The sequence below is a fragment of the Chanodichthys erythropterus genome, chromosome 21 (assembly GCF_024489055.1).
Source record: "Chanodichthys erythropterus isolate Z2021 chromosome 21, ASM2448905v1, whole genome shotgun sequence".
Taxonomy (NCBI): domain Eukaryota; kingdom Metazoa; phylum Chordata; class Actinopteri; order Cypriniformes; family Xenocyprididae; genus Chanodichthys; species Chanodichthys erythropterus.
This window is the reverse complement of record NC_090241.1, coordinates 13,991,570-14,005,207: the sequence shown is the minus strand read 5'-3', so window position 1 is coordinate 14,005,207 and position 13,638 is coordinate 13,991,570. Positions and strand designations below refer to the sequence as shown.

Below are 13,638 nucleotides of genomic sequence, written 5' to 3'. Positions count from 1 at the left end.
CTAATTGCTCTGAATGAGATAGAATCAACCAATCGTCGATATAATTCAGTATGCGAATGCCCTGGATCCTCAACGGAGCCAGAGCTGCGTCCACGCATTTCGTGAATGTGCGGGGTGATAATGATAGGCCAAACGGAAGAACCCTGTACTGGTAAGCTTCGCCCCCGAAAGCAAACCTGAGGAACTTCCTGTGAGAAGGATGGATGGACACATGAAAGTACACATCTTTCAGGTCTATTGCCACAAACCAGTCCTCGGACCTGATCTGTGGTATGATCAGTTTGAGTGTCAGCATCTTGAACTTGAGCTTTTGTATTGAGCGATTTAGCACACGATAGGTCGTAGACCTCCATCCTTCTTTGGAACAATGAAATAACAGCTGTAAAACCCTGACTGATTGCTGGGAGGAGGGACCCTTTCTATAGCTCCTTTTCTCAAAAGTGTCGTAACTTCTTGTTCCATAACCAGAGAATGCTCAGGAGTTACCACTGTGGGAAGAACCCCGTTGAATCTGGGCGGGCGAGACCCGAACTGAATCTTGTAACCCTCTTTTATAGTGAGCAGCACCCATTTTGATATATTCGGGAGAAGTTTCCATTCTACCAGAAAATCTACTAAGGGAACCAGTCTCTCAAGACTGGCCTCTGGTGTTTTTTGAGCACCTGAAGCGGCGCACCGGCAGAGAACAATCGAATAAAGTGGCCGGCCCTCCTCGGAGGGTCAGTGGAGACCGCTGCGCCCTGACGCACACTGGGTGGCAGGGTTGGTATAACGATCCCCTGAGGGCGCCGAAGGGGAGAGGCTGTTAGATGTATTTTTTGCCAGCTCCCCTCGGAGGGGGCCGCCCTCATCGGTTCCTGACCCACAGACATCAGGACCGCTTCGAAGCCTTCCGGGCCAGGATAATGGCACGCAGGTCCGTTCCGCCCCTAGAACGCTTCGGCTCAGCGGGCCGACCCGATCCCCAACCTCTCTGCGGGGGAGCATGAGTGGCCACGCTGATCTTTTGTTGCGCTCTGTGGTGCGCTGAGGAGCTTGTCAACGGCGAGGCTGCTACCGCTCATCAGCCTCGGGGGGAGGGATTCTCGATTTGCGGGGGATGAACCTCTAGAACACACTGTTTCTTAGCCTCCTGGAACCTCTCGACGACTGTTGTAACAGCGTCGCCAAAGAGGCCCGCAGGAGACAGCGGCGCGTCCATAAGGGAGGCTTTGTCACGCTCCCTTATGTCCGAGAGGTTCAGCCACAAGTGCCTCTCCGTAGCCACCAATGCTGCCATAGAGCGGCCGATTTCTTTTGCCGTCTCTTTGGTGGCACGGAGAGCCAGGTCAGTTGCCATCCTGATTTCCTGGATGCACTCATATGTGGCCTCCCCGCTATTCTCCACTTCCCCCAGCAGGTCAGCTTGATATGCTTGTAGGAGCGACATGGTGTGTAAGCATGCCGCCGCCTGACCTGCTGTCACGTAAGCCTTGCCCACCAAGCTTGATGTGGTCTTTAGTGGCTTGGTGGGCAACGTCGGGGTTTTCAGCGATGATGCAGACTCAGGGGAGAGATAGCCCGCAAGCGTCTCTTCCACCCGAGGCATAGCCTTGCTGTTTCAGCCCCACGATGTTACTGTACATTGAGGTTTGGGGGCTGAACACACGATAAGATGCCATCTTTTTCCATGACCTCGAGACCTTGGTGTGGAGGTCAGGAAAGAAAGGCAAACCCCGACGCTGGGGTAGTGACCGAGCAGGCAGAAAGTGCTCATCCAGCTTACTTTTCGGCTCTGTTGGCCAGTCGATTTTTAGTTTGGCCACAGCCCTGGTCACTACCTCCAGGAGCTCCTCATGTGCTGGGGAAGAGGATGGCGGTTCCTCTTCCCCCACGCTCATCACATCAACCTCCTCGGAGGAAGAGAGATGAAGCGCGGGTGCCTCTCTCTGGGGGGGAGAAACCGCTGCGCGTGCTTCCGCCGCCTGAGGAGAGGCACTGGCTCCATTTGCGAACCCCACGAATGAAGCCGCCGCTGCGCCTCAGCAACAGCGGGACCCGATCCACGGGGAACACCAACCAGAGCACCCTCTTTATTGTTAAAGAGTGCCCGGCGTGATCTTAATACTTTGAGGGTGAGCTTCTCGCAGTGGACACAGACAGCCCCCTCGAGAGCTGCCTGTGCATGCTCAACCCCCAGGCAGACAACACACATTTCGTGGGTGTCCCCATCCGGAATGTAATGTGTACATGGGTGAACACATTTCTTAAATTGTCTGCCTTCCACCATTTGAACTAGTGTCTTTCTCACAATATATATATATATATATATATATATATATATATATATATATATATATATATATATGTGTGTGTGTGTGTGGTGTACCGCAGAGCTCTTGTCCTCAGATGAAGAGATAACGTATTTGTGCAAATAGCAGGACAAACAAGACCAAATAAGACACACAAGATAACATAGAGCGCTTGCTGAAGACACAGAAGCTGGTGTGCTCTGCATCCGAGTGTGCTTTATAATTTCCTGGTCCATGACATCACCCGTCTCTGATGTCTCGCTACGCATTTGGCTAGATACATGAGTGCTTCAGTGACGACATCACGCAGAAGGTTCCCAATGCGTTACCACGCAGCGTCGATAGTTATATATATATATATATATATATATATGTGTGTGTGTGTGTGTTATCATTCCTTATTCAAAGAGAAAGAGAAAATGAGACGTTTTTGTTTTCTGTTGGTGCATCTTATCTTTGAAATAATCAGGAGAGACCTGCCATTGCTTTCATCACTGAATTCTCTTCGTGTCTCCTACCACTTTGGGTTTTTTTTCAGGGGAAAGTTCTTCACTATCAAGTTAGACTAGATTTTTCACATGTTTTGGATAGTAATGGATACTTTAGCTATAACTTTTCTATAACTTTATCCCCCTGTTTCACAGACAAGGCTTAAGCCTAGTCCCAGACTAAAATGCATGTTTGAGCAGTCTTAAGTGAAAGCAACTTGCACTGACGTATCTTAAAATATGTAAGTGCCATTGTTTTGTCTCAAGATGCACACCAGCAATGTTTTTTTTCCAAGGTATGTTTATAAAAGCTACTTAAATAACCTAATTGAACTAAAATACTTCTGAACTAATCCTGAACTAATCTAAGCCCTGTTTGTGAAACAAATGCCTAAGTGTTGGGAAATATAAATCCCAAAATGTTCCCCAAACAACAATTTTAGAGTTCAGACTACAGATGCTCTTACCTGAAGTATCTGAGTTCCAGGGCTGATACCACTGTTATGAGCAGATGATCCTTCAGTCACATGATGCACGAACACACCGGTCTTATTACCCCCGATGACCTGTAGTTGGTTCAATAACATTTCTCCCTGGAAAAACACGGTGAGTACGCGACCAGTGACACGCAGGGCCTGAGGTCTGGAGCGCATTAGGAAGGGGGGAGCTGATGCTCTTGAGACGCTAGATTTAGAAAAAATGACATGTTTTTTTTTTTTTGCAGTGTGACCATTTCAAATAAATAAATGTGATTATTATGTTTAACCTTTAGTTTTTATTTTACCTGCCAGTAGGGCTCCTCTTGTGAAGTGATGTAGGTGATATTGACTCATTCAAATGTTTTCCTATCAAAATGGAGATCAACAAGGGGTGTATTATAATTCATTCTAATTGCAGAGTGTCCCTAAAAAGTATTTGGACACTGTTAGACATTTAAGCCACAAATGTCTGAATGGCATTGCATTACATAGCAAAATATCAAAGCAAATGTATTTTGCTGACAAATAATGCTAGAGCTGTTCTTAGAACTAACTACCCTTTGCCGAGCCATTTTTGCAACTTACTGGTCCCAAGATCATTTTTAGTGGATGTATGAGGTAGTATAGATGGAAATATTTAAATTAAAGCTTTTAAATCAAAGCTTAAATTAAAGCTTTAAAAAAAAAAAAAGAAAGAAAAAAAAAAAAATCCCGTATTTTGAAGACGATGTACATGGTAATTCTCTGAATATTTCCTCTCCTTTCTCTGAAAATATTCACACTGTGAACATGAAAATGTAAACTTGATTTTTTTTTTTATGAGTAATTAAATGGAATACTTCATGACATATTTCCATTACATACATTCAAATAAAAATGACTCACTAGCTTCTGCTATTGCCACTTATCATTCAGAAGAAGATATTTCAAAGTATGTAATAGAACTAAGTCATGGAGCTCAGTACAAGTATTCCATTGAATTACTCATTAAGAAAATCAAGATTAAAAACAACTAATGTAAACAAATATGCTGTTATACTGGTGTTTTTCATCCTGTGAATTTTGAACTATTTGGCAATCAGCAATTGTTACAATACTTTTGCCTTAATTTTGAATATTATTGTTTAATTATCTTATTCCTAACATATCACTGATCATATTCCTAACTTATAAATGTTTTGCCTGAAAAAATTAGCTGGTTCTTCAAAAATAAATTGTACTTGGTTTGATATTTTGTGATGTTTTAAGTGTATTTTTGGGGCACTGTATGTAACTAAGTGAAAGCATAAACATTTGTGTAAAATTTACATTTTAGCTTATTTGGGTAACCACAATGTAATGTAGGAGGAAGTAACAGTACCTTTAGGAATGACAACATAATCAGAAGAGTCATCGGTCAGCTCTTGACTGCTGAAAATGGAAAAAAGAGGGTCGTGCTTTTTAACTATTTTGAAAACCAGTTCTCTAGATAATCTGCATGCAAACTTCCTCTCTCTGAGGAAGTTATTTTTAGATAGACCTACTACACAACATCTTTCTCTCTACCACAAGGTGAATGTACATACGGAAACATTGTCGATTTATAAGTAAGTTTTATGATAGTGTGTCTGAGTCATGGGCACATACAATGTAACATTAAGATCATAGAATCAAGGAAACAGGAAATACTAATGGATGGTGTAATTATACTATGGAAGACATACAAACAATAAAGATTTAAAAAGAAAAAAGAAAATGTGCCCTCAGTCCTGTTTCCCACCAGACGCAGAAACAGGGTGTAAGCAATGGCAATTAATTTTGGTGACCATATTAACAGGTTATACACTCATCCTGTCTGCGTAAATCATCCTACAACAGCAACTGTTTGCTGGCTTGATGCAAGTTCCACGTGCACTGCCATACAAACAGCACTTTTCTATTCAGTAAAGCTGACTGAATCCAGACAATTTAAACACTTTAAAGCAATGGTTTTGGGTTTGGATTCATTTATGTAATGAAAGAATGTAAATGGGTTTAAAAGTGGTCCTCTTCCAATTATTATTAACACAATTATCAAGTTAAATGATTGCAATGATGTAATAATTCTCAGTGGGCAACTACTAATAACCATTTTAAAATGTCAATTAAAGATAATAACTTAATAGTTAATGTAGCTAAGCTGAAAAACTCAAAACCAAACTGTTATTTTCACAGTTGTACATTTCACTGCTACGGACCAGATGAGCAGCTCACCTGTAGATGTCTTCCATGTCACTTCTGGAGGGAAAGTGTAACTCTCGTCTACGGAGAGATTCAGAACAGGGGGGCTCCACTTGATTGGAATTGACACTGTTGATTACTTCATCATTGAACTGTAAAAGATTGATTCACACACACGTTTGTTTTTGTGAACTGTGGGGACATTCCATAGGCGTATTTTCTAGGCGTATTTTCTATCACCCTACACTACCCCTATACCTACCCATCACAGAAAACTTTGCACATTTTTACTTTCTCAAAAAAACTAATTCTGTATGATTTTTATAAGCCTTTTGAAAAATGGGGACATGGGGTAATGTCCTTATAAGTCACCCTCTCCTTGTCATAGCTTTGTCATACCCCTGTCATTATACAAATTTGTGTCCTGATATGTCACAAAAACACGCACACACACATGGCCTTCAGGGCCCATTCTTACATAACCAAATGCAAACTAATACTGATATTACTAATACTGCATGTACAGTTGACCCAAATTAACTGTAAGTGTAAAGGCCCATTCACACCAAGAATGATAAATATAATAACCATATTAGCATCCACACCAACTGACAATTAAGTTCTGTTTATATAAAGCATTTTTAAAGTCGGATGGACTTTTACCGGCTAATTATTAGATGGAAAATAAAGTGCTTGATAAAGCGTGGACTCCTCATTAAATTAAATTAGAACAATTTTTAAAGCTTTACAGCTATATTTATCACAATAGTTATTGTTCTTTAATGCATGTGTTTTGCACACTTTTCTGCACTAACTCTGTCATACTGCATTCCAGGAATGCCTGTGTTGCTTAGACTGACATCTAAAGTCACAAATAACTTCTTAATGGGACAAATATGCCTGAAGAAAAACCATGAGCAGTATCTGTAATTAAGAAACTTTTCATTTGCCAGTAGTGTTGTTTTGTTCATATGTGCTGTTTAGGGGTGGGGTATATACCACACTAGGGTGGAAATTTAAAACTCATGCAAATTCTCAAACATAATTCTGAATAACTTTCATTATCAAGATTTGATGTCACTAACCTTGCAAACTTTGACATATGATTATTTTAATTTTCAAAAAAGAATGTAAACACAATTTTTGCTGGATCACAATTCACTTTCTTATACCCTAAAAGTATGTACTCTTGTTGTGAAGGAAAAGTAGATACTTTTAAGTGTGTAGCAGAAGAGTAGGCAAGTTTTGGGACATAGTACTATGTTACAATATTGCACAATATCGGATATTTATGTACATTCTGTCACTGAAAACTAGCCTGTCAATCATCTGTCACAGCCTGTCACAGTTAACATCCTTCTATATGTTTGTAGTTCTTAGTTCTAAACCAAATCCTCTAATGAGCTGTGAGCAATATCAGCTGTTAGACTGTGCACTGATCCATACTTCGAAAACTTAAAACTTATTCTAATCTCGCATACTATTTAGAATGCATAATATACACACATTATTATTATGCAGAGTGAGTAGTATTCACATTTTTCTCTGTATTCTTCATGGACTGTCTGAGGCTAAGACTAATATTGAGTACCAAATGATGTACTACACTATGCACTTATACACTATGTACTTATGTATATTTACTTATACTCATCTGTGTAGTGTATGAATTTTATAAGGTTATTTTGTCATTGAACATCACAGTCTAACAGCGTAATTAAAGCTGCAACAGTTTGAGTGCATGAAGTGTCCAAAAGTTTTTTTGGTTCATAAAGTTTGTCATTTAAAGTGTACTTTTTCTATTTGGAATTTCAGTGTGAACACACTACTCACAGTATTTATACTACAAAATGGCATAGAATAGTGCATAAGTAAGCAAATTGGGAAACAGCTTAATTCACACTAGGCTTAGATAAGGAGAACATTTACAGTAATGTACCTCATATGAGCTGAAACTCTCAGGAAGGATTGCTTTCATGCGACATAGCTGTCTTCTGGGTTGGGGGCTGGGAGGAGGGCCCTCACTGCTTTCGCAACTGAACTTCCTGTCCTACTCATTCAAGAGACATAACAGTAAAAATAAAGCCCTGTGTGGTTGTATTAGGTTACAGATGTAATTGACAGTCACAGAAAAATATTGAAAATTGCTCTAAATATATGCAAAATCCTTCTGGTAAGCTACTGTATTTTGGGTATTGAATTTATAATAAACAAACATTTTATTTTACCCTGGATTTTTCTCTTCTTTCTCTTTGCCTGCTACAGGCTTTCATGGTGAAAACCTTCTCCTGTAGCTCCATTAGTTGTCCTCTCAGCACATCCTTCTCTGTGAGACTCCGTGCGATCTGAGCCTGGGCCTCATCACGGGACAAATATGCCTGAAAAAAAACATGAGCAGTATATAAGAAAGCTTTAATTTCCCAGTAGTGGACTCCACATGTCTGTACAAAATTTATGTTTTCCAGCATGATTTCAGAATGTCCCAAAAAGAATCTTGTGTGTTTAATGTATTTGTAAACATTTTAAGGAACACTTAATACAGTTAATAATGTAGTTAATGTCCAGTAAAGGTTGGTTCAAAGCACTTAATTAAGGACATTTTCTAATTTTCTAATATGGTTAATAAGTTGTTAACAAAGCATTACAAAACATTATCTAACTATTTATATATGAGCTAATTAAACAATAACACTGTTAAATACAGTGACAATGAATGAAGAACTCACTATTTGTATATAGTCAATTAGTGTATTAACTACAGATTATAAACTATTAATTAATTATAAACTAATATTTTGCAAATTATTTATAAGTGATTTGTTACTGTATACATATTATAAAGTGTTACCCATTGTTGAATCTGAAAACTTATTTAAGACTTGATTTTGTATTATATAATATGATACTGACCTTGTCTCTCTCTGACTGCACCTCTTCTAGCTGACTCTGGAACAGTATACTCCTGTGCTGGTACATCTCACAGTCCACAGTCAACTTCTCCACCTCCAAGGCTAAATAGCCTTTCTCTTCTATGAGCTAAAATGAGAGGGGGCAAAAATATGGACATTTAAGAGAAAAAAAAGTGCTAAAGTGCTAAAGTATAAAACTTTACAGAACTAAAGAGGTAAAGTTTTATACATAGTACAACATTTTGAAAACTAACAAACAACATTAATGTTAAGGAAAGACCAGTTTACCTCCTCTTTTTCTTGCTGGAGTCGTTCATTCTCCTCACTTAGTCTACTGACATCCTCGGCAAGTTCTGAACGTCTGGTCTCTGTCTCCTTTAAATCATTCTCAAGGATATCTTGCTGTACCTATTGAAAGAGAAAGAGATAGATTTACTGTGAAGGTCAACCAGATAAGATTGAGTCCCAAAATATGTTGAATTGTTTTATTACTATAAAATGATTCTCTTATTCACCGGGGAGAATATCTCAGTCTCCAGTAACTTTGCGCGTACAGCGTTGAGTTCATCTTTGAGCTTCTGTGTGTCACTGGGATTCTTTAAGGAACGCTGCCTTTGGAAGTCTGTCTCTTTCTGTGCCTTCCTTAACTCACACTGCAGCTGGTAAATCTGGAGAAGAGGTGAGGTGAAGAGATTTCATCATGCTCTGATGTTATTTGTAAAGCAATCCAGCATTCCTGTTTTTGTTGTGTTGGTAATACTGTAGTTTTTCTTTCTGTCCTCTTAATGACTCTCTGCTAAGTAGGGTAAAGGGATAAACAAAACTGATCTCAAGTACTTTATGAAAGTATGTATGCTATTGCTATAACAGAAAAAGTACTGGTAGCTTACTACCCGGACATTATCCAGTAATTTTACCGACATTTCCGTTAACCCTAAAACACAACTCAATGAAGTTCAAAATTTGTAAAACACCTGTAAAAAAATAAATACGGAAAATTCCTTCAAATTAATACAGTACCATTGTGCCCTTTTTTTACAGATGTTTTTTAGTGTATTAATATAAACTATGATGTTGCTTGCAGTGTGTCCTTCTGTAACGTGAGACAAGCTTTAACAATTGTCTGGTATTTCTGGAATCGTTACATTATCAAATGGAAAGTTTTTCATGTCAGCCAGGAAAGACAATACAAAAAAAACTGTTACATCAGGATTATTTTAACATGATGTTAACATGATCTAATATGTTTTGGGTAACACTTTAGTATAGAGAACACATACAATCTATTAACTACTAATTTACTGCTTATTAATAGTTAGTAAGGTAGTTGTAAGTTTAGGTATTGGGTAGGATTAAGAATGTAGAATAAGGTCATGCAGAATAAGGCATTAATATGTGCTTAATAAGTACTAATAAATAGCCAATATTCTAGTATATGCATGCTAACAAGCAACTAGTTAAAAGACCGTAAAATAAAGTGTTACCATGTTTTGCAACTAGTACAAAACAACACCAGTTACAATATTTGAAAAATATTTCACATACAAACTACTTTCTCTTTAACTTCTTTATGGAATTCTGCTCTCTATCAGGCACGTGAACGAGACAATTTGTTTATTGTAACTTATGGCAAATAAAGTGCAAGTAAAAGCATACATACAAACACATAAAATCTGATTCCTTACCTCTAGTTGCAGGTCTCTGTTACGTATGATAGTTGCAGACTTCTCCTCAAGAACTGTGGTATATCTGACATAGAGATCACATTTCTCATCCTTCAGTTTCAGCAGTTTCCTGTTTAAACCTATACAGAAGACAAGCAGACATGAAATAGTCTTCAAACAGGCAAAGAAACACTGACTGTGAGAAAGCATTGTACTGCACACTTTATTTCAAAGAAATTCTGAATTTCTCAAAATAAAATGTAACAATTTTAAAAGGTTAACACTTAAAATGAACTTGCATTCACAAACATTATTACATTTTACATTTAATAGTTAACTGTAGTTAATGTTATAAAACTTATAAAACTTCATATATACATAAATTACATTATACAGTATATGTTTGTTAATGATTTATAAGTGAAACATTAGCCACATTGATGTGAAGCTGTGTTAAATGCACACCATCTAGATGACTGCGCAGTTGTCCATGCTCTTCCTGCATCTGTCTGAACTCTTCATTATTTTGTTGGACCTGTTTCAGTTTCCCCTCCAGCTCACAGCATCGAGCTCGCAGCCGCACAACCTCTTGACGTGCCACTTGTAGCTCTGTCTGCATACTGCTTACCGCATTAACTAGGTACTCTGTCAGCTCAGTGTAATTTATCAGGCCTGGCAAGAAGCAAGGTTTTACTAATTAGCCTTAAATAAGGTGATAAACATCTCTCAAACACACACATGAAAATATATTCACTTGTGCACATTTGACACTAGAGTTGCATTGTTTAATTTTGGACAGTTTAGAAGTCACAAACATTACAGCTTCCCGCTTTAACTACTACACATAGGCTTTGTATATGCTTGTAATACATGATCAGAAACCAAGGAGGATAAAAGTGCACTGACTGACCACTGAAGCCTGAAGGCTCAATGCTGGGCTGGCGGCCAGTGATCTGTGTGTAGAGAGTTGGGTAATGAATCATCAGACTTTCAAGCAGAGCCATTGCTCCATTACGACCCTGTAGGTGCAACATGTCAAGCATATGACCTGCAGAAAAAGATTGACATTTCAGACATTATATCAAAATACCATAAGATACATTAATCCACTAAATCAACTTTCAAGTATTCTTTAAAGAAAGAGATCACCCAAAAATGGGAATTATGTACGCACGCATATCATTTCAAACTCACATGCTGTTATTTTCATCCGGGTTCAAAAAAATTTACATTGAAATTATTGATTCTAATATTGCATTGGTTCTCACATGTGTAGTAACTGAAAACTATTTTGCAATTCTTCATGCAAGCAGGCTAGACTTTATATTACTCACACAAAGCATATGACTCTGGAAGAAATAGTGCATGAGATACTTCTATTATAAAAAACTTTCTTAGTTAATTTGTCCTTTTTGGAGCTTGGCAGCCTTTGGTCACTTTGAACATTGTATGGCAAGAACTGTGTAGCGATTCTACTTTTGTAATGTCTACTTTTATATGTGAGTGAAAAATAATAATAGCATACAGCAGGTTTGGAAAAACATAAGAGTGAATAAATGATGAAAATATTGAATTTAAATTTCTGGTGACCTACACTGTAGAAAAGAATATATTATTAGTAAGTCAAGGCAACTTATGTTTTTACATTACTTGAACTCATCAAAATAATTTAAGCAATATCAACTTTGCTTATAAATTATACAAGATTCAACTCGATTTACTTGAAAATGTAAGGCATCTCCTGAACTTTTAAGCTGATTTTTACAGTGCATTCCTTTAATTTACATGCCCCTTTCTCTCTCTTCACTCTAGCCTTTTCAAAAATGAGAGGTTTTCTATTTGTTCATCAGCATAACCTCTGATCCAGCTGACATGTCTGTATCTAACCTATATTTCCAATAAGCTTTTTCACATTTCTGAAAGATAAACCACCCAACCTTCCAATAACTGCTCATTTTCACCTTCATCACTCTAATCCAAAACAAAACATCAATTTACAAAATACATCAACAAACAAAATATCTTAACTTCCACCTTTTCATTAAATATTTTTTAATTAATTTTTTTAAGGTAATTATTAGAAAGCATTTTTTTTATTTTTTTTTTTTTTTAATAATAGCTGTACTTCATTGACTTTTGTCATGCTCTGGTATACAGTATTTCAAGCATCTCTCCTCTGATTCCCATAAGTCAAAATGTCTTACCGGTCCTCATGCAGCGGTTGATGATACGGGGATTGGTAAAAATCTCATCCTCATCCAGGTTTGTGAGGACACGTGCCTGGCGCAGGTAAGGGATGAGAACACAGGGACGGACGCCGATAGAGATGGCATGGCGGTTATCATTAATAAGATCCCACAGTTCTTCTTCCTCTAGATCCTTTAAGTCTGGAGTGTTCAGGACACTCTCATTCATGCTGAAATCCTGAAATCAGACACTTTGCCAAACATATAAACACAGAGGATTTTACAAATGCCTAAAAAACTAACTGCAATAAAAACAACTCCAATGCAGGCATAAACACAGCAGAAGTGAAATGACAAATGAGAAGGAGTGAGATTGTGAGGGAGTTTAAGTTAAAACTCCTCCCCCTTCACACCCACAGGTGCGTGAGGAAACCTGAACAACAAGGAGATGTTTTCCCGGCAACACATACACACATACACAGAGCATGTCATGTGGATTTCCCCTTGAATTAAAAAGAAGCACACAGGATTTCAAATATTACTTAAGGATGCCTGACATTACAAATCATTTATTTTCATGATGTAGTTGTTGCTCAGATTACCATTATCCACTAAAGCAATACAGAGATCTTATTTACAAAGCAAACCGCAACTTATCTACGAAAACATATACTCATCCGCTCTTCTTGTGTGATTTGTCTGTGTCAAGCAAGTTCTTCCTATCTAAAGCAAATGAAACAGGCTGTGAACAGGTACAAAGTCCAACAGGAAAAAAGGAAATGAAAGAGGGATTCTGAAGTTTATGGGAAATTACATGTCACATGCAAACACACCATGTACATCCTTTGCTGATGATAATCTGCTTTTGTGGAGGTATGATGATGTTGTAGTCAGTGTTGAGGGTAACACTTTACAAGTAACACAAGTTATGTAATCAGATTACTTTTTCCATCTAACTCGTAAAATGACATTACTTTTAACCTACTTTTAGATAAACATCACATTTGTGTTTCAATTTTTGTTTTTATTGCTGAAGACTGCTGAACTTTCTTGTCTGAGCTGCGCCCTCTACTGTACAGGTCTGAATTTGGATTTCCTTCAGCCGGAGGCTTGTTCATTTCACTTTACATTTACCAAAAATGGAATAACTTGTTTTGCTATTAAACAACATACAAGCAAGCCCAAGTGAGAAAAAGTAATGCAAAAGTAACATTACACATTGCTTTCCATAAAAAGTAACTAAGTAACTTTACTTTATGTAACCAAGTAGAATAAAATTCTACAGGTATTGAGTTTATTTCACTTTATTTTATTTTGTTCTTGCTCAGAGCTAAAATGTGAATGGAATATACCACTCTATATATTGCTGTATAAAATGTGGGTGTGTATGCTGTTAAGAATACGAGCATATATCAAGTTTGA

General features: G+C 37.9%; 1 protein-coding gene across 2 annotated transcripts in view; it reads right to left on the bottom strand.

The window, feature by feature from the left end:
• The window catches only part of card14 (caspase recruitment domain family, member 14), a 34,168-nt gene extending 21,262 nt beyond the window's left edge, over window positions 1-12,906 (bottom strand). Inside the window, exons 1-13 of one of the 2 annotated variants that reach the window (XM_067373931.1) lie at window positions 12,235-12,906; window positions 10,941-11,078; window positions 10,496-10,702; window positions 10,052-10,170; window positions 8,882-9,034; window positions 8,655-8,774; window positions 8,368-8,493; window positions 7,686-7,835; window positions 7,397-7,507; window positions 5,491-5,609; window positions 4,619-4,668; window positions 3,564-3,624; window positions 3,247-3,463 (exon numbers count right to left, since the gene is read on the bottom strand). In XM_067373931.1, the coding sequence (XP_067230032.1) occupies window positions 3,247-3,463; window positions 3,564-3,624; window positions 4,619-4,668; window positions 5,491-5,609; window positions 7,397-7,507; window positions 7,686-7,835; window positions 8,368-8,493; window positions 8,655-8,774; window positions 8,882-9,034; window positions 10,052-10,170; window positions 10,496-10,702; window positions 10,941-11,078; window positions 12,235-12,445 (1,782 nt within the window). In that variant the 5' untranslated portion in view covers window positions 12,446-12,906. The remainder of the gene's footprint in view (window positions 1-3,246; window positions 3,464-3,563; window positions 3,625-4,618; window positions 4,669-5,490; window positions 5,610-7,396; window positions 7,508-7,685; window positions 7,836-8,367; window positions 8,494-8,654; window positions 8,775-8,881; window positions 9,035-10,051; window positions 10,171-10,495; window positions 10,703-10,940; window positions 11,079-12,234) is intronic. The other variant, XM_067373932.1, reaches the window with a different exon arrangement.
• Window positions 12,907-13,638: the final 732 nt, after the last annotated feature.